The 20,370-nt window shown below is 42.6% G+C and overlaps 1 protein-coding gene across 1 annotated transcript; it reads right to left on the reverse strand.

Annotated features, from left to right (window-relative positions):
- Window positions 1–10,444: 10,444 nt before the first annotated feature.
- Window positions 10,445–11,705, reverse strand: LOC146632496 (uncharacterized). Its single transcript, XM_085353518.1, has 5 exons — window positions 11,690–11,705; window positions 11,503–11,584; window positions 11,349–11,411; window positions 11,193–11,255; window positions 10,445–11,076 (listed from the first exon to the last, which is right to left on the reverse strand). Exons 1-5 carry the CDS (start codon window positions 11,703–11,705, stop codon window positions 10,545–10,547), a joined length of 756 nt encoding a protein of 251 aa, XP_085209644.1. The 3' UTR covers window positions 10,445–10,544.
- Window positions 11,706–20,370: the final 8,665 nt, after the last annotated feature.

A 20,370-nucleotide genomic window follows, 5' to 3' on the forward strand; every position in this document is an offset into this window, starting at 1 on the left:
TGCGCCATTAATGACAACATTGGGCACCTGCTAGATGCAAGTACTTGCGCCCGCCGTGTTAAACCAGCCATGCTCCGCATGATTGGAAACTACTGGGCTGGGTTACATCTGGTTTAATGTGGGGTGTCCAAGTATCCATTGTCTGTGATTGTGTCTTTGTGAAAATTAAATAAAAAGACTTGTTAACATCAACATCATAGTCATTTGTGGTTTGTAAATCATGGAAAGCACATTGCATAAAATATATCACGATCCAGCCCATCCTGCGGGGTTAGCCAGTTTAAATAAGCTACGTATAGCGGCAGGGGAGGCATCAGGTGTAACACCTCCACTATCTCAGGTCAAACATTATTTAGAACAAGACGACACCTACACACTCCATAAACCTGCGAGGATCCATTTCCCCAGAAATAGAGTATTGGTGACAGGGGTCGACAAACAGTTTCAAGCCGATCTGGTTGACATGTGTGAATATGTGACAGATAATGATAATGTGAGATATCTGCTAACATGTATAGATGTATTCTCAAAATACGCATGGGTTAGATGCCTAACAAACAAGACAGGGTCTGTTGTATCAGCTGCTTTTGAAGATATACTTAGTGAGGGTAGGATCCCTGTGAAACTACAAACAGATGAAGGCAAAGAGTTTTATAATGCAACCTTTAAACAGCTAATGAAGCGATATAATATCAAGCATTTCTCAACAGCTAGCGAGGTTAAATGCAGTATTGTCGAGAGATTCAATCGTAGCTTCAAGGGTAGAATGTGGAAGTACTTAACATCAGCCAACTCCCGGAGATATGTAGATATCATACCAGATCTCACACAAGCATATAACAATGCTTATCACAGATCTATCCAAATGGCTCCGGCAGAGGTGAATAAGGATAATGAGAAGTCGGTCTTCAACGCGCTGTACAAAACGAGGCCTCAGAGGGAACTGCGCTTTAAATTTAATATCGGTGACACTGTACGAATATCAAAACTGAGAGGAAAGTTTCGAAAAGGATACGAGCAGACCTACACCGATGAGATTTTCACAGTCAAGGAACGTATAGGGAGACAGCCCCCAGTGTACAGACTAGTGGATCTAGCAGGAGAGGTATTGAAAGGGTCATTTTATGAGCCTGAGATACAACGTGTGGTTGTTGATGAAAACAAAACATTTAAAATTGAAAACATATTGGCTAGAAAAAAAGTGGGTCGGAAAAAGCAGGTGCTAGTGAAATGGCTAGGATGGCCCAACAGCTTTAATTCGTGGATTCCAGAAAAAGACATCGTTGAGGCGTAATTAACTCAGATGACGCAGCTCTACACACATTCATTCAACACTGAGCATAGACTGAGAAAGCATGAATAAAAAGAACAACAATGCAGGCTTCTATGTAAGCCTCTTCTCGAATGCTTCATCACATGTTTACCCAGGTAATAAGATATCTAATTTTAGAACAAAGCTAGCAAAACCTATTGTTTTGGATCAGCCATATGAGGTCGCTGTTATAGAGATACAGTACCCACGCATATGGCGGACTTTTCCACAATCAGATTCGGAAGTGGAAATTCATGACCCCGTCAAAGACGGAACCATAGCCATAACCATGATCGAACTGTCTGTGGGCCATTATGCATCTGTGGAACAGATAATAAAAGAATTTAATTTTAAATGTCAACAGCACCAAACCACTGGAGACATTAAAATGCAGTACAACGCCGTTAGTAACCATGCCTGTGTTATGGGGCCTAGGGGGACTATTCTCACATTTAGAGGGAGACTGGCGGAAATCCTAGGATTCAAAACAGGAGAACCGTTTGCACTTCATTATAAAAACACATATGCCCCGCACCCCGCAGACATATACGGGGGAAAATATAACATCTTTATTTATGCAGATATCGTTGATTACCAGCTTGTGGGTGACGCCCACGCGAGGCTATTAAGAGCTATAAATATTACAGACGATGACCGCCGGTTGCCTATTCTACAATTTGACAGCCCACACTACACACCTGTGTCAAAGACATTAATCGACGACATAGAAATTGATTTGAAAGACGATCGAAATCAACACATACCCTTTTTATACGGCAAAGTGTTTGTCAAGTTACACTTCCGACCGATAACACAGCATTTTTGAAAAAAAAAAGGATGGCCGTCTACAACTCTGATGACTCAAAATATGTAAAATACTACTTATCACAGGCTGGTGGAGAGCTCGGAGGGTATGTTGGGACCAGTACACAATATGGGACAGGTCTGGGTGGGTTGTTCCGTAGCTTGTTTAGATTTGCAGTACCACTGTTTAAAAAAGGAGTCAGCATAGTCAAACCACACCTAAAAACAGCCGCATCGGGCATAGTGTCTGATGTCATAACCAACATAACCAGACCCTCAACCACTAAGCAGGACGGTAACGGCTTGTATGTGTATACGCCCAAACCATCTAAGACCCCACCCCCAGGGCAGCCGTTGTCTAAAAAGCGTAAAACCACAAAACCTAGCAGGAGAGCCACCAAACGGACACCGTCACGCAGAGTGAAGAGACCCAGAACCACTCGTTCAAAAACTGCAGCGCTTGACATATTCTAAATGGCACTGTTACACAGTCATTCTGGAGAATGTGTAAAAACAGAGCTCGATCTTTTTACTGTCCCATACACACAGACTAGCATTGAGAAAAGTACATTTATTGAAATCCCACCTGTATCTGCAATCACTGATGGAGGGCCGATCGAGTTTTACATCTCATCGTCGGGTGAAGATTACCTGGATCTAAATGACTCATATATCTACACACGGGTGAGAATCACAAACGCTGATGGCTCAAACCTGGCTAGGGACGCTAATGTAGGATTTATTAATTATCCTGGATGCAGCATATTTAGTCAAGTCGATATTAATTTGGGAGACCGGCTCATTAGTCAATCATCCAATACATATCCATACAGAGGTGTGATAGAATGTCTTATCAATTATAATAAGGACACTTTAGACACACAGTTCAGCACCGGGTTATTCTGTAAGGATACAGCATCACACATGAATGACACATCTATAGAAGGAGAGAACCAGGGTCTGATGACCAGAGGTGGCTACACAGCAAATAGTAGTATTGTTGAATTGATTGCACCAGTACATGCAGACCTGTTTTTTCAAGAAAAACTGTTACTTAATGGAATCGACCTGTCGCTGAAATTTGTGCGCTCTAAAGACGAATTTGCTCTCATGACAGCGGATGCCAATGCATACAGAGTTAAAATTGTCTCAGCCAGTCTCTTTGTCAAGAAAGTTAGTGTATCACCTAGCGTCAGACTTGCACACAGCAAGGCATTGCACCATGCAAACGCAAAATACACGGTAGACAGAGTATCTTTAAAGACCTTCTCCATACCTGCAGGGGCTAGAATATCAACAAATGACAATTTATTTATGGGTAGGATACCTAAATTTGTCATCATTGCATTCATAGACAATGAAGCATACACAGGCTCCTACCAGCGTAATCCATTTCATTTTGAAAACTGCGATATAGAATTTATGTCTTTATATGCTGATAGTCAGGCTTATCCTGCTAAACCATTCCAGCCAAATTTCCAGAGAAAACACTATATCAGAGAATTTTACCAGCTGATACAAACCACAGGAAGACATTTAAAGGACAGATCGTTGGCCATAACACGTGACGACTTTGGTAACGGCTACACTTTATTCTGTTTCAATCTGGAAGCTGACGAAGGACATTCAGGGAATGTGTCGTTAATTAAAACTGGGAACGTGAGATTGGAAACCCGTTTCAGAAATCCACTACCCCGTACAGTGAACCTCTTGTGTTATTCTGTATTTGATTCAGTCATTGAAATATCTAACATGAGACAGGTGCTCTTGGACTACTATTGAGACAAAAACGGTCATGAACACTATAGAACTATCAGCCGTGGTCGGCGGCATTATCAATAAAAACACACATTTCCTAGGCGTGTTAGCCTATGATCAACTAACCACTGAACGGCTTCAAAGACTCCCTGCTATGTGTATTGTAAACACACACCCTTCTACGATGCCAGGGGAACATTGGCTTGCTGTTTATATTTCGAGAGACAGACGCGGTTATTTTTTTGATAGTTTTGGTCACTCGTTAGACAGTTTTCCCCCAGCAATAAAGATGTTTCTTCTAAAAAACGGCTCCACTGTTTTATATTCAGGAAAACAAGTGCAGAACGACTTCTCCATCACATGCGGTCAACATTGTGTATTTTTTTTATATCATATACAAAATGGTGTATCTTATGCCCGCCTGCTTAACATGTATGGGTCTGATTTAATTTGTAATGATGCTATGGTGTGTCGATTTGTCAACAACATACAACCTGTTGCTGTATGCAGTGATTATGTGTGTGTGCAATGTGGATACTGATATGTACTAATGAGAATAATAATAAAAACAACATGAGAGCATGATTTAATCGAGTCAATGGTATTTATTATCAAATCTCGTATATATATATATAGATTCATAACATACTTTGTTTAAACATAAAAGAAATCAAACATTAACCAGTAATAAAAGACATAAAATATTTAACAGTAATAAAAGAAAATAAAACAAAACAATTTAGCAGCAATAAGTGAAAAAAAAAACACAACAGTAGAAAAACACCAAACAGCAAATATTTTTAGCAGAAAAACAATTTCTGCAATAAGAAAAAAAAACCTGAATTCAAAAATCCAACCACTCTACAGGACCCCCCTTTAATTTGTTTTTTTTATTCTTTATTTTTTTTAGTGTACTATGTCGCAGCGGTCCACCGGGGGTGTTCTTTTTTGGTGTGTGTTTTAAAAAACCACGGTCTTCAGACAGTGTGTGATCGGTTTTATACAAGGCGACGGTCTTACGTATGCCTGTGTTAGATATGGCTGATAACGGTATGTTTAAATCTGAGAAAGCTTTTAAAAACTCTGTCCAACCGATAGGTCTCAAACCCTCAGAAGGTGTGTGTGTGGTTGTGACGGCTTTAATTAGATCATAAATGTGTGAACCAGGGATGGTTTGTTTATCAACAACAATTTCGCCTTTGTCATTGTAAGAGATCAAGTGTGGCGAACGGTTCACCGCTGATAGAATAAGTTCTGCATTCCTCCTACTCCTTTTAGGTATGTGTGTTAAAACATTCTCCGCAACAAGATCCCGCACCCCGGCATCACCATGAACAGGCAATGTGTCCGCCGACTGGGGTTGCACATCCCTGTTAAATTGTTCAGGTAATGATAAAGACAGTACATTCTTTTCACGGGCACCTTGTCTCACAAGGGTGAGGTATCTTTGGAGAATATCGCTGTATTTTTTAGCCTTCTCATACACATCTATGTCAGAATCTTGTAACACTTGTAACATCTCCTTGTCCAACTCGTTCTGAGACTGTTGTCTGATGGTGCCTGTCTGCTGCTGCTGCTGCTGTTGCTTTATTAAGTCCAACTGGTGTTGGGGTACCAAAAACATCTTTTGCACATGTTCCATTTTCACCTGTTTGCTATCAGACTGGTTATGAAAGGGATTGCAGCCCCTAATAACGGCAGTAAAAACCCTCCAGATTGGTTGATTGTCTTTCTCTTTTTCAAAGATTTTATTTTTTTGTCTGCAATCAGTCTGATTATTGTTTTTTTCTTTTTTAGCTGTTTGTACTGCTGATTGGTCAGTGGAATGTTACCATGCAATACATTAAAGGCTATCTCACACAATGCATTGATAAAATCTAAGTTTGAATTACTAATAATAACTCTGCGTAGAGTAGGAGGAGCCCTGTATATCATCTCCAACAGAGACAGATTCCTCCGCATGCGTGATGACATCCTCTCACCTCTTTGCTGATTTTTGTTTTGGAATGTAAACAACCGGACGGTCTGACAGTAAATTTGTTCTGAGTCTTAAATAGTCCGGGGTCTTAGCTTTATAGTCTATTAAAAGATACCCGTATGTTGTCGATGTGGCATCATTAAACGCTTCTATAAAATATTTAGTATTACCCGGAAACATTTGCCTGGCTAAAAGCATAACCTGATATTTATCTCTCGGATTTTTAAACAATATTAGGTAATTAGTGTTCAAGGAAATGGTTCTACTGGATTTTCCCTGAATAAACAAATTCTGAACTAGATATATACAACTCAAATTCCTATGATGCACATACTTTGTGAACACATTTTGTACTTCTAAATTGTTAGCTGCATCGTTCATCACATCGTCTATAATTAACAAATTGTTCTTTTCTGCAGGCAGAAGGGTGTCATCAGCAAGAGATTCGGGTATACCGTTAACAAAGTTTATGTTTCTTATCTTAAGAAGCTGGTCATATAGTGTCTGCCAGCATGAGTATATATACACAATGTTATCAATGCTGCATGATATAATCCTGGAAGAGTTTTCAATTATGTTTTTAACAAAAAAAGTCTTGCCACAGTTACTGGGACCGCTGACCACCATGCTGAACGGATGCTGCAACCGGGCGTCAAACCCCTGTTCTAATTTAAAATCCATAAGGAAGGGTTGTGAAGTCTGGGAGCACACGGCGCTTATTGTAAACAACTTTAACTTTTTTCACAATGGTTTCATTCTTCAAATGAAGCTTCTTTTTATCGCGTCTGATGCTATCAGACACGGCAACTAGGTGTGCGTCTGATGTCTGATTGGCTACAAACTTGCGGACTAAACCTTTCAAGGAGTCGTGGGTGACAACTTTCGAGTTTAATGCATTCAGTGTGACGCCTTTACATTTGACCTGGGTCTTGCCCAGCGATGTGTGATACGCATAACATTTTGGCCCACCGGAAACAAATTCCGCTATGTAATCCTCCACACCATCCTCTCCACAATCTAATTCACTTGTGAGATCCCCCAGAAACGGACCTAGAGGAGGCATCCACTCGCCAGGGCGTGCCGTGAAAATGACACTGTCCGTGTCACAATACAGCACGCGCTGCTGCAAGTTGTCTAGCAAATCATACAGCATGAGTCTGGCGTGTGCAGTGGTCATGGCCCCGACAAAGACATTAACGTCCTTCACACGGGAAGCTCTACCATCAGCGTGGCGCCACTGCACCATTGCGACGTCGTCAGAGATGAAACAAAACTGACGCACGTCGTACTGGTCGCTAAACATTAGCTGGCTAAATCTGGAAGGGTCTGTAATGAGCTCAGATGATGCCATGTTTGACCTCATGCTGAAACGACCCCATAACGAGTTTAACAACAGCTTGTTACAGTTACGAACAGCTTTATTTACACAAATCTTGGATGGGTCTAGCATTATTCCCTCCTTCTCATAATACTCGTCTATGTACTTCTGCTGTTCGTCAGGTGTGTTCACATGTTCAGGATACCCCGAGGCCTCCTGTTTGAGTTTTAGGAAGGCTTTCACATAGTCTTTAAACAATGTGTCGGTCTTATTGGGGAAATGCCACACCTCATCAACAGCAAGAACCCTGTATCCCTTCTCAACAGCTTTTTCAAGCTCAAATGAGACCCACGTGCCTTTCAACACCCGCTCACTGTCACTGTGCCCGCATGCAGTATGCTGGTTCTGGTCTTCAGCACACATGCTGCAGAGTGGAAACATCAGTTTTCCATGGCATCTGTAGGGTAGGACGGGGTGAAAAAGACCCTTAGGTGGGAGCACTGTGCATTTAACAAAGCCGAAATAATTTTCTAGCTTGTCAAAGTTGGTGTAAATGACTTGAGGGTGTCCTACAGGATAGTCTTTTTTAGACTGCACTGTGGGATAGAGACTGGTGAAGTCGTAGTAAAATATTTTTTCATCACAAGCAGTCTTGTGGTACAGCTTTAGAGCATTTGTGCGACCGCCAAAAAGGGCGTCTCGGGGATTCAGGCGTTCTGGCTTTCTGTACGTATGCATGAAAGCCACAACTGCAGGGTCTGTCTGCTTCAAGGCAGCCCATTCACACTCCCACATCACTATTACGCTCACACTGTGTTGTGATCTCAGTGCATCAACTTTGTCACAAAACATGCGATGCAGCAGTCCATAGGATGCTTTGCTGACAGGATTAACTTCACTCTCGGGGTAGCATTTAACACAACCGTGGTGAAAACATCCTGCAAATTCATAAGCTGTATTACTTGTGGGGTCAAAACCGTCCACAAAATACGGTCCAACCCTCTGTTCGCCTCCTCTGAGAGCATGTTTTACCACTTTGTTGGTGGTGTGGGACACATATTGAAGCCATTCAATAGAGACGTTAGAAAACGTCTTGTTCTGCTCAACGTATGCCCCTTCATACGTGAGAGCGAGCGCGTCTCTAGGCAGAAACAGCGTTTTATACACACCCATACTAAATGCAGCCAGGGTGGTATACATGAATGGATCAACTTGAGTACAACCCAGTAGCGTGTCACGATAAATGATGCATGCTTTACGCAGGACATCAACATCGTTAACACAGTAACGCCTGAGTTCAGCCTGAAAATCAAAGGGATTCTGTGAGGCAACCTGGTACCATTCCATGAATCGCACCTTATCGCTTTCAGACATGTGCTCATAGCCGTAGAAGGAGGGGTCTGGGTACGGGCCCACATAACGCTCATTATCCCTCGTATTAAACCTGTGTGGGAAATGGCCCTTCTGCAGGTCTTGAAAACCTAAAGCAGAGGGTATTTTGGCAAGGCCCATGGGCAAAAAGCTGAACGAATCAATCCACCGCTGGTCATAGTCCCTGTCATGCATTAAAATCACACGGCTGCCGCTCATTATGACACTAGGTGTTATGCTCTGTCTGACAAAGTACTCGAGGAGTATGTAGTTATCAAAGCCAGATGCATTATGTGCTATGAAAGTGTACCCACGAAACCTTGGGCGTCTGTAATGCTGCACAAACGCCTCCACACACTTTAATGTATTAAATGTGAACTTATTGCCCTTCAGATCAGACGCACACACAAAGTTAGCCTCGTGTTTACCGTTGTGGTACCGCGTCTCAAAATCATATAAAATGTATTTATCGTTAGGCTTCTGTTTTTCAACAGGCTGTATGAAACACTGATGGTCGGAGTCTCCTGCTAATTTAGGTTCGCGGCAGTGCTCGCATCTAGGCTGCGCACATTTGTGTGGCAATTTCTTGGATTCTCTATATGTGGTGCCACAGTGCATGCAATGTTTCATATTATCACAGGGGATCATGTTGTGTTTTAATTCAGGTAATTTGTGTTGTTGGTAACAGTGTTGTGATTTGCAGATGCGGTTACAGTCGCTGCATTTCACTGTGGGTCCCCTGTGATGTTGACAGAGTGTGTAACATGTGTTACATCTATGTTTACAGCTGTGCTGTAATGGTGTATTATATATACTGTAACAGAAATTACACACATAGGATCCCCCCAAAAAAGCGGTCGGGTTTAAAATCAGGTGGTAATGTTGATTATGGAGATACATCATCAACGTGTTAGGGTTTGGCTCTTCATGTGTGTAAAAACATTCCAGGCGTTTACGCCCTTCTGTGTGGTAATAGATTACAATCTTAATGTTGAAGTGCTTCTCAAATTTACCGACATCAGAGAATGATACTTGCTGTGTGTCGCATAGACCTACTTCAGCATGCATCTGTTTAGCTGTAGCAAGTTTTTCATGCTCAGAGGATGATGAGTTTAATGAATGTGCTATGCATAGGGAGAAGCACAAATTGTTGTTTGTGTTGTTTGGTGTGTATAAATGTCTGCCTTTCTTTGAGAGAATCTCATCATAAGGTATGTGCGCCAGTCTTAAGCGAGACCCGCCACTACTGTTCTGAGCTACCGTGACAATAAACTCTAATTCATCATCACCGATAGATTCATCATTACTCTGCATAACTTGTGCAATTTGATCGAGAAACAGCTCCGGATCATACCGATCATCAGCGTTTAAAACAGCCTGAACATCTGAAGCCAGCGAGGGGCCACGCAGGACCACGTTTAGAACACTGCCCTGTTGGGATCCCGCCACAGCTCTGTCTATCACATTGGCTAAGCACTCGCGCACTCGCGCCGGCACTTGTTCTGGATGATCGAGACTTATACCCCTAAAATCAAGGCGTTCACGCAATTCGCGAGCATTAAAATTAGGTATCTCTCTAATGTGTGACTGAGAGCGGCTGCCGGACCCAGACTGCACTACGGGCTCAATAACAACTGCAGTAGCTGCAGCAGAGGTGACCCGGCTAGATTGTGCATCAGACGCAAAATCACCAGCAGCACAAGCTATATGGTTAGCATCAGTAACAGCAACGGCCCGAGCAACACCAGCTGTACTATCACTATTATTAGCAACAATAGCCCCATCAGCAATAGCAGACGTAGGAACAGTCTGACAAGGATGTGTATTGGATGAGGCTGATGCAGGCACCCTATTAAGTCTAGCTATAATATCGTCTAATTTTTTATCTGTTTCTTCAGCCCACTGCATAAAAGTCTCTAAGTCAAAACATCTAACAGGAGTGGAGGTTCCGTTATTATGTTTAAATAATTTATTTGGAGGGTCCATGGTCTGGATTTTAAAAGTCAGGGACTTGAAATTTTGCTGCAGATGTTGTCTAATGTACTACACACTTTGTTTATGAGTTTGGTAAACTGTTGCCTTTGTACCTGTGCTTCTTGGTGGTATTGATTGAGTCTAGCTTCAATCAAACATAATTTATCAGCTATTGAAGCTATATGACTTTGTTCAGCAGGCTGAGCGTCTGGAAGCTTTATGTAAGCATCATACGCCGCTGATATTTGAGAGTCTGTTATGCCGTCTTCTTCGAAATCTATGTGTGAATCAACGCTATTTCTGACACATTCTGGGGTGGTGGGTATATGAACTAGATCAAAATCTGACATGCTGTACTCAAAAACATCAGAGAAATCGCGAGGTAGCCACTCACTCGGGGGTGTTGCAGGTTCGCTGATGAAGATCGGTTCTGACTCTCCACTGTTGCACAAAGCTCCAGGTTTTTGTTGTTCTGGGAGGTCGATACTGCTTAAACATTCCAAAAACGTCTGGAATCGTATGGTGTCCTGATCATTATGAGGAGGGGTGCTGTTCTGCAGTCTGTGAAGATAGATAGACATGTGTTAAAACATATTATACATGTACCCATTTCAAACTGAATAAGCGTGTCTCCCTCTCTATCTCTTTTTATCTAATTTATATATGCCTATGCTTACCTTGTAGTGTGCGTTATTCGGGATGGTCCTGCTTCTCCACACACCCGGTTCTCTGGCGTGGCTCTGTAGGTGTAAAACGGTCAGTTTAGAACATTTGTAATTGTTTAAACCCCTTTAAAAAAAAATACACAACTATACATCCCGTTGTATACACACCTGATGTAAGGTAGGGCTCTGTGGTAGCGGTGTCTGAATGTTTTCCTGCTCAGTTTGTTAACCCTGGAACAAACAAAAACGTTATTACATAATTTAAAACAATCGCTAGTTTAAAACATACATACGTTTAAAAATCCAGTAATGCTGTACACACCTTGTGCCTGTTAGAGAACTAGTTCCAGCTGTAAAAGCGCCCGTTTCTAAAGAAAAGGGTCCTGGGCCGTTCTCCCGAACTCCTAAAAATTAAGCTTTTGTTTTAGGAAAAAAGATAGTTTGAATATCCTATAATATGTTAACATAACACTTTTTAAAAATCCAATAATAGGTTTTGTTTTACTTACCGTTTACGATGTCCATGTTATAAAGAACGATGTTAGTGTTGATGATCGCAAAGAAAATGGTGTGCTCTGCAGCGAATCTTGAGGCGTAAATGGCTCAGGGTATCGGGCTCTGAGCGTGTTTTTTATATAGGGTGGGGGTTTCCAAAAAGAAAGGTATGTCTCCAATCAATTTAAATGAGGCCCTACAGGGCTTTTGTCTTCTCAAGGAATTACAAAGGAGCCGATACTTCAGACAATAGGCGGGGTCGCCACCCGACTGGTACCAACTGCCCCATTTACCTTGTCGAGGAATTACAAAAAGAGCCAATACTGGCCACTTTAAACAATAGGCTGGACCCTTGTTCGCATGGTACTCTCAACAACTAAGTGATACCCAGCGGTGGGCTTTTACAATCCTGAACAAATTCAAACAATTAGCCAGCTGTTGAAAAGTTGGAGCGGGTCTGGGCGACTGGTTTTAGAAGTATCACTGTAGCGTTTATTTTCTAAAGGGCTGAATGTTATTTGCGACTATCTGTTGTGTTAAAAACTACTCTGAAACCATGAAACCACTTACAGAAGAAATGGCCCGTTTGATCCGTTTTTAAATAAATAAAATGCTTGCATCGGTGCATGGGGTGACACCAGAATCACAAAATGAGTGTATTTAAAAGACGATTAGTTTGAAAAGAGCGATACTGGCTGCTTTGGGGGAAAAGGTGACATTGTGTGCAGCGTGTTTTAGAAGTATCACTGTAGCGTTTATTTTCTAAAGGGCTGAATGTTATTTGCGACTATCTGTTGTGTTAAAAACTACTCTGAAACCATGAAACCCCTTACAGAAGAAATGGCCCGTTTGATCCGTTTTTAAATAAAATAACCGCATCAACCCTGGAAAGAAACCCCAGTAGATGTGTAAAAACTAGTTAAATTAAAACTAGGGGTTTGATTAAATGAAACGCTTGTGAACATGCTGACATCACCCATTCAGAAGAAATTCCCATTTGTGCCGTTTATAAAATAAAATGCATGCCTCACCGCAAGCTGAGACATTGTCAGATTTAGAAAATTAGTGTGATTAAAACACTATTACCAACACTTTTGACTAGAGCACACCCTCTTTGTTAAGGCGCACTGTGAACCAAAACAGCTTCCACTCCGCCAAGAATGAAACAAGATGTCTCCAATCAATTTAAATGAGACCCTACAGGGCTTTTGTCTTCTCAAGGAATTACAAAGGAGCCGATACTTCAGACAATAGGCGGGGTCGCCACCCGACTGGTACCAACTGCCCCATTTACCTTGTCGAGGAATTACAAAAGAGCCAATACTGGCCACTTTAAACAATAGGTTGGGCCCTTGTTCGCATGGTACTCTCAACAACTAAGTGATACCCGCGGTGGGCTTTTACAATCCTGAACAAATTCAAACAATTAGCCAGCTGTTGAAAAGTTGGAGCGGGTCTGGGCGACTGGTTTTAGAAGTATCACTGTAGCGTTTATTTTCTAAAGGGCTGATGAAAAGAGCGATACTGGCTGCTTATAGCATTTATTTTCTAAAGGACTGAATGCTATTTGTAACATTTACTGTGTTAAAAACTAGCTGGCTGGCTTTGTCTCACTCTTAGTTCAACATTCCGAAATCCCGATTTTTAAATAAAATGATCGCATCAACCCTGGAAAGAAACCCCAGTAGATGTGTAAAAACTAGTTAAATTAAAACTAGGGGTTTGATTAAATGAAACGCTTGTGAACATGCTGACATCACCCATTCAGAAGAAATTCCCATTTGTGCCATTTATAAAATAAAATGCATGCCTCACTGCAAGCTGAGACATTGTCAGATTTAGAAAATTAGTGTGATTAAAACACTATTACCAACACTTTTGACTAGAGCACACCCTCTTTGTTAAGGCGCACTGTGAACCAAAACAGCTTCCACTCCGCCAAGAATGAAACAAGAAACAAAGAATTGCTTTTAAGAACACATGCATAACTGAATGTTGCGATACACCTAAGTGAAAAAATAGTTTAATTAAAAACCCTATGGTTTGATTAAATTAAAACCCCGTTAAAAACACATAAACTCATATAACCCCTCTGATACCCTGTGGTATTTCCACACCTGAACACGCATGCGCACACACACACGAAACTGGTCAAATCGGTTTGGCTGGCCGCCATCTTGGACTAGTGCCATCGAATTACTGAACGCGCATGCGCACACGCACGAAACCGGTCAAACCGGTTCTCAAACCGGTTTGGTTGGCCGCCATCTTGGACTAGTGCCATCGAATTACTGAACGCGCATGCGCACACGCACGAAACCGGCCGCCATCTTGGATAGGTGCCATCGTACGATGGCCGCCATCTTGGATAGGTGCCATCGTATTACTACTTGTGTTATTTTGATAAACACTGGGCTTTTACTCGCTCTGCTCTTTGATAATATGGAAATTACTGTTTGAATAAAACAATAAAATAAAATTCACAGTAAAATAAAAGAAACATGCGCTAAATGGGGGAATAGTTAGGATTACAGTAGGACATTAAAAACATTGTACGATGGCCACAGATCAAATACAGGCAGAAAGATAAACGAGGGGACAAAACAGGAAGTAAACAGGAGAGCAGTTTATAGCATGCAAAAGAGTCACGTAAAATCATTTAAGACAGTGGCCAAGAAAAAAAAAACACCATCACAGTCTGTTTTATTTTGGTAAGGATCTAACTTCCTGTCCTTTTCTAAAGGTTAAATATTCGTTGTTAGCAGAATTTCTGTCAGTGTTTAATTAAAAGAACAATCAGGTTTAAACCACAATTCAAATAATTCATGAAGGACATAAAAACAATCAGTTGTCTTCTATAAAAATATAAGATGACATTTTAAGATGTTTTCAAGGAATTGTTTTTTAATACCACATTTAGTTAATACTCTTCTGCTCAGCAGTTTGGGGTCTTTTAGAAAAGAAAAGCACAAAATTAATTGATGTAAAATTCTGTATACTCCAATTAATGAATCATTAATAATGAACTATTAGCATAATATCTCGATATGTTTTAATAAAGTTTGACTCGAACTGCTGCTAAATGTAAAGAACCTCAAAACTGTAAAACCCCAAATCTAAAAAAGTTGTTTTTGCAGTGCAGTAAAAATCACATAAGGGTAACTTGAAAAGTGTTTACTCTGATTACACAAACATTATGCAGAAGTAGATGATGGACAATAGGTACTGATTTGTAAATGACTGTATATTTCTAACTAACTAGGGAGCTCATTCTGTTTCTCTTGACAATACTTGCTTGAAAAAAGGCAGATGCGAAATGTAAATGTGAGGTCAGAGGTCAAATGTGACATCATGTTTTAAACCTTTATATGGTATTTTCTATTATGTTGACAATCTACATCACACTTGGTTACAAGGATTTTTGTCAATTTTCAACCAATAAACCTTGACCTTGAAGACCTTGGTGGATGTCAGCCAAATTCTAACCATAGTAGGAGCACTGGTTAAAATCCAGTGTCTCAGATGGTGCATCAGTATCTATGAAAGGTACATGCAGGTCTTAGACCAACGTAACATCCCATCCACATGATTTAAGGGAAGGTGCTGCATCAGGACAGTTATTTACTGATGCAAATCTCACATAACAGCACAGCCTCTTATTACTGCCTTCAAATTCAAAAGGAGCTAATACTTTTCTTAAAATGTTAAATTCACTCAGTTGAAACACTTGACATGTTTTCCATGTTCTATTGTGAGTAAAATACACGTTTATGAATCGTCGTAAATTCTGTTTTATTTACATTTTACACAGTTCACCAACTTTTTTGGAATCGGGGTTGTTCAGTCGTTGGAAAAGCAGTGGAAACAATGAGCTGATCTTTGTAAGAATAATATGTGTTTTTCCGCAGCCTGGGATAAAGACTGTGACAAATAAAGGGATACAATAAGATATGGTAACTAAAATGTCAGAATTTATTAACAAAGAAAGGAGGCATCTTCCTTGGGGGGCTCAACCCGGGGTAGCGGTCACGTCCGGTTGGGGGCTCTGTTGGCTCTCAGGTGACTGTTTCCTCGCGGCTGCGTGCAGCGGGGCTAGGGGAGGGTCTGTGCTGACGGACGTGGGTTACTGACCTGGCAACCTGGCTGCCCCTGGGTGGGTCCGGGATGGGCGTGAGGTTCTGGGGGCGCTCCGTCTCTGGGCTGGGGCCCGGGCCGGGCCTCGGGGGCTTGGGTCCTGGTTGGTGTGTTGCCGGGGTTGTGGGCGGGTGGGTGCATGGGGGCCCGGCCCTGGAGCAGGGTGCTGCCGGTGCGTCGAGCCGCCTGGGGGGCTCTTCATCTGGTGGGGGGGATGGTCACATCTTGCAGGAGCTTTCTTCTCTTCAGGAACTCTCTGCGGGAGGGGGAGATACAGGAGAGGTGGAGGAAGATCTCAGCCTGGGCGTTTACCGTCTTATGTAGTCTGGAAGATGTGTGGATGGTGGGGTGGGTGCAGTTTTCTCTGTGGTGGGGTTGGGTGGACTGTCCAGGGCTCTGTGGAGCCGGAGGGCGCTACTGCACTGGGCCCCGGTCTGATGGGCCTGGGCCCCCCTTCCCTGGCGGGTCGCGGAGGGTGGGAGTGCCTACTGGGGTCAGCGGGGGAGCTGGCCCCAGGGAGGGGTTACCTGCCCCTCCCTTCCTTCCCTCCCCATCTCCAGCTGCCTCCCTCTTCCCGCTCCTCCACAACCACCCACACATGCAGGGCCTTGGAGTGGGGGTATGTCACCAGGGTGCAGAGGAGGCTACCCCCCCCCCTGTCCCCTTCTGGCTGCCTCTGCCTCAATTTTATCCCACAACTTAGACATTCACATTATTCACACTCTCATTACACATACATATAGGATCTTGGGGGTGGGCACGATACACGGAGTCCAATTTACCATCAGGGTGTATACCTCACCCCTGACGTCGTTGCCCACCTCTCAATTTTAAATACACTTAGTCATTGAGGGCTAGCAGGAGGGACTATGCACTTACCTGCTGCTCCATGGCAGGTAGCTCCATGCCCTCCTGGGTTTTAATTGCACCTTAGAACACATATGCATCAACACTACAATGAGCGGGTGGAGGGAGGTTTGGAGTCTTCTCCCACCCCCATTCTCTGCGGCCTGCTGGAGCGGGAGGGCTAGTAGGAGGAGTTGGCCGTCCGACTGCGGTCTGGGGTGTGGGGCCTCCCTGCTGCTGCGGAGTCGGGGTGGTCTGCCTCTCCCCACCGCAGGGAAAAGGGTAACACCACCTGGGTCTGGGTGCAATTCCCCCCTCCAGGGGCAAGGGTACCTAGACCCGGTTTGTAGAGTACGCTTGGGGAGTGTGATTGTGTGTACAGCGTCTCTTTATGTCTGTCTCCACGTTGGTTGAGTGTGGAGTGAGTGCATATGAGAGCATGAGGGTGGGAATGGATGTTTGTGTCTGTGTGTGCCTGTATGTCTGTGTCTATATGTCAGGTTGGGTATCAGACGCCACCTCTCTGGGGACACCTCAGGCCCTCCAAGGTTTGGAGGCCTATCTCCACCCACCACCACTTCCCCTGCCGGTGGCGGACTCCCTCAGGTGTCGGTGTGTTGGTGGTTTTTTGTGTCTGGGGGTGGGCGTCCGGGTACACACCGGCTCACTCCTTGGCGGCCGCTTGTCGGGGCCTGGGGCTCGCTCGGGCCCCCTTTGGAGGTGGGGTGCCCCCGGCCTCTCGGCCTGGGGCTCGGTCACTCAGGCGCAGCTGGGGGCCGGCGGAGCTCACGGGCGCGTCACTGCAACTCCCCCTGACTTCTGCTCCGCGGCTGCTGGGCGAGCCCTCATCTGGGACTCTCCTCAGCTCTTACTGGAACAGTGGCGCGGCTGCCCCTCTGTTGGTCTTCCATGGTCTCTTGTGTTCTGGGGGCCTCTGGATATCTGGAGTTTTGATCTCCTCCATACCCGCTTCACACCCTGGAGGACGGGGCTGTGGCCCCCCCACACTCCCTAGCAGATCATTACATGGAGAAACCTTTGGAATGCAAGCATGCTGATCCACACAGGTATGCACACATGGGTATTCACAGACGCGGACTAAAGCTTTCTTGGCTGCTACCTCAAAGCACACTGTGCGCTGTCTATCTTGCGTGCTGCACAATATCGTTTATTATTTAGTAAATATTGATATCTATGACTAGCTAGTTTATTGTGATGGTGCTTTGTTTTCTCTATTATTATGTTGCTCTTTGTTGTTTGCTGTCTCCTCTGTTTGTTTTTTTTTTTTGTTTGTTTGTTTTTTTCTCCATACAGGTGACCCAGGAGTTCTTTTTTTTTTTGTCTCTCTTCCCCCCCCTTCTCACCGTCTCTTCTCCCCTTTGGTTTTCTTTCTTTCTCTCCCCCTCTTTCTCTCATTCATTCCCCCTGTCCTATTTATTAAAAAAAAAAAAAAAAAATGACAAAGGATGAACTGAAGCTCTGCCATCACGTAATGTCGCATACTGCTGTTTCTGATGTCATTTAAAAAAAAAAAAAAAAAAAAAAAAAAAAAACAAAGAAAAAAATGAACAGAACGTGTATTCATCCACCAGTCTGTAAAGTGACGATGTAGATCAGGAGTCTCAAACTTAAACGAGCTGTGGGCCACTGTTGGCACCGTCATCTGGAGGGCCACTTTATTGTTTAAGTAGTACAAACAAACAAATAGGACAACACCCACAAATATTTTAAAAATGTAGTGTTGTTTTTTTTTTTAATTTCAAATATTGTATAACAAGACAAAAAATGGAATTCATTAAACTACCAAATAAACAAATTGGTACCCTCTTTCTGGCAGCACTTCTGCTATAATTTTGTTTGTGTTTAACAAAATAAAAATGCAGACATAAGCGTTCACATTCGTTTTTGACTGCTAGTGAAGATTGTTTTCTTTACAAAAACTCTCTCACTGAACTAACACAGCCAATCCCTCAGCATGTATGTACTCTGCTCATATTGCCTTCATATCAATTAATTATTTGCTTTTTAAACAACTTATTTTAACATTGCAACAACAAACAAATCCTCTCCAACAAAAAAAAGCAACTTCAAGGGCCAACTGCACTATTCTTCACGTCAGTATATGGGCCACAGCAAAAACAAAACAATTATTCAGTTATTATTATCAATATAATTATTTATCTTAGTATTAACAAAATAATTTATCATCTTTAATGAACCCTCCTGTTGTCCTGTCCTGTCGTACAGCTACGTAAAAGGCAGTGCTGTTATGTAAGATGTGCATCAGTAAACACATGTTGCATGTTTGCTGATGTAATTTTGTCACGCTTGGGCAAAATATAGTCTGTGGGCCAGACAGGCCTGCAGGCCTATCCACGTATATCCAAAAGCGAAAATGAAAATATCCTCAACAAACATCTACAAAAGCAGGTTTATGACAATTAAATTACATTTAGACAGAAAGTGAATGAGACAGGTGAAAGGATGCCAGGATACATAACAACAGTACAGCATGGTAAAAAGAAAGCACACCCTCTTTTAGTTCTATGCTTTTATTTGTCAGGACATAATAAAAAATTAAGTGATCCAGGTTTTAAAATTAGTTAAATACAACCTCAGATGAACAACACATGACCTATTGCACCATCACACTGCACGATTCAGTAGTTTTTAGAACCACCTTTAGGAGGAATAACTTGAAGTAAGTATTTTCATGCATGGCAAGTACACGAAAAAAAATGCTGGGAAATGTTCAGGAACACAGGATAAACTGGACTTGTGAGTGTTTACAAAAACTGTGGGAGCTAATTATGAAGCAAAGAGTTTATTAACTGTTTATAAAACTTTAAAAAGTTAATAAAAGTTGATCTGAGGCAAGGTGGACTCCTCATTCCTCTCCTACCTTCACCGAAACTTCCTTTAAGCCGTGTTTGTGGTCAAACTCACGTTCAGTGGGTGGAGCATCAGCAGCCTGAAGCAGCAGAGTTTGGGATTTTTCTCTCCTGTGGCCTATCAACACAATTTAAAAACTGGTATAAAGTCCACACTTTCCCCGTCAGTTGTTCCGTCTGTCCTGCTCACATATCCAATGGTTGTACACGTTGTCATTAACGTGGCTTCACTCCACATCAGCCACGCTGCTTTGCTAGCTAAAACACCGGTCTCGGCACATAAGGACGCTGTCATAGCCTGTCAACGACATTGATTAGCTGTGTATATACAAATGTGAATCGCATCATTGGCTGGACTATGGGATTAGGTGGCATCGTTCTAATCCCATACGGGAGCAGACAGTCACTTACTGACTAACACTGCAAAACAGAACTGTTAAAGTTTTTATTTTAATTTCAATTCAGGTTAGATTTTTTTTTGTGTGTGTGCGCAACGCAGATTTTGTGTGCGCAGAGACCGTGCCAGCAGTGCGCAATTGGGCACGCGCGCAGCTTAGAGGGAACATTGCTTAAAAGTAAGTTTAATCACATCAGCTGTTAGGCGCTGTGAACGCATCTTGTCTCCAGGCCTTTCTGTGTGAAGTTTGCATGTTCTCCCCGTGCCTGTGTGGGTTTCCTCTGGGCAACATGTAAAACTATGTAAAACAACTATGTAGAATTATGCAACCAAAAGCAAAAATGTTCTGAATCACATTTAGTGTTATATTTAAGACTATCCTAATAGATGCTTGGGATTCAGGTATTTGTATTAAGTTTGATTTTGC

Source organism: Diplotaxodon limnothrissa, linkage group LG5 (assembly GCF_057381915.1).
Source record: "Diplotaxodon limnothrissa isolate DT_005_m linkage group LG5, D_limnothrissa_male_GT1.1, whole genome shotgun sequence".
NCBI lineage: Eukaryota > Metazoa > Chordata > Actinopteri > Cichliformes > Cichlidae > Diplotaxodon > Diplotaxodon limnothrissa.

Excerpts from the sequence above, each read along its gene's own strand:
- LOC146632496 (XM_085353518.1), bottom strand. Across the intron at positions 11,412-11,502 it reads AGTTCTCTAACAGGCACAAG|GGTTAACAAACTGAGCAGGA; the intron begins GTGTGTACAGCA and ends TGTTTGTTCCAG. Across the intron at positions 11,256-11,348 it reads AGAGCCCTACCTTACATCAG|AGCCACGCCAGAGAACCGGG; the intron begins GTGTGTATACAA and ends TTACACCTACAG.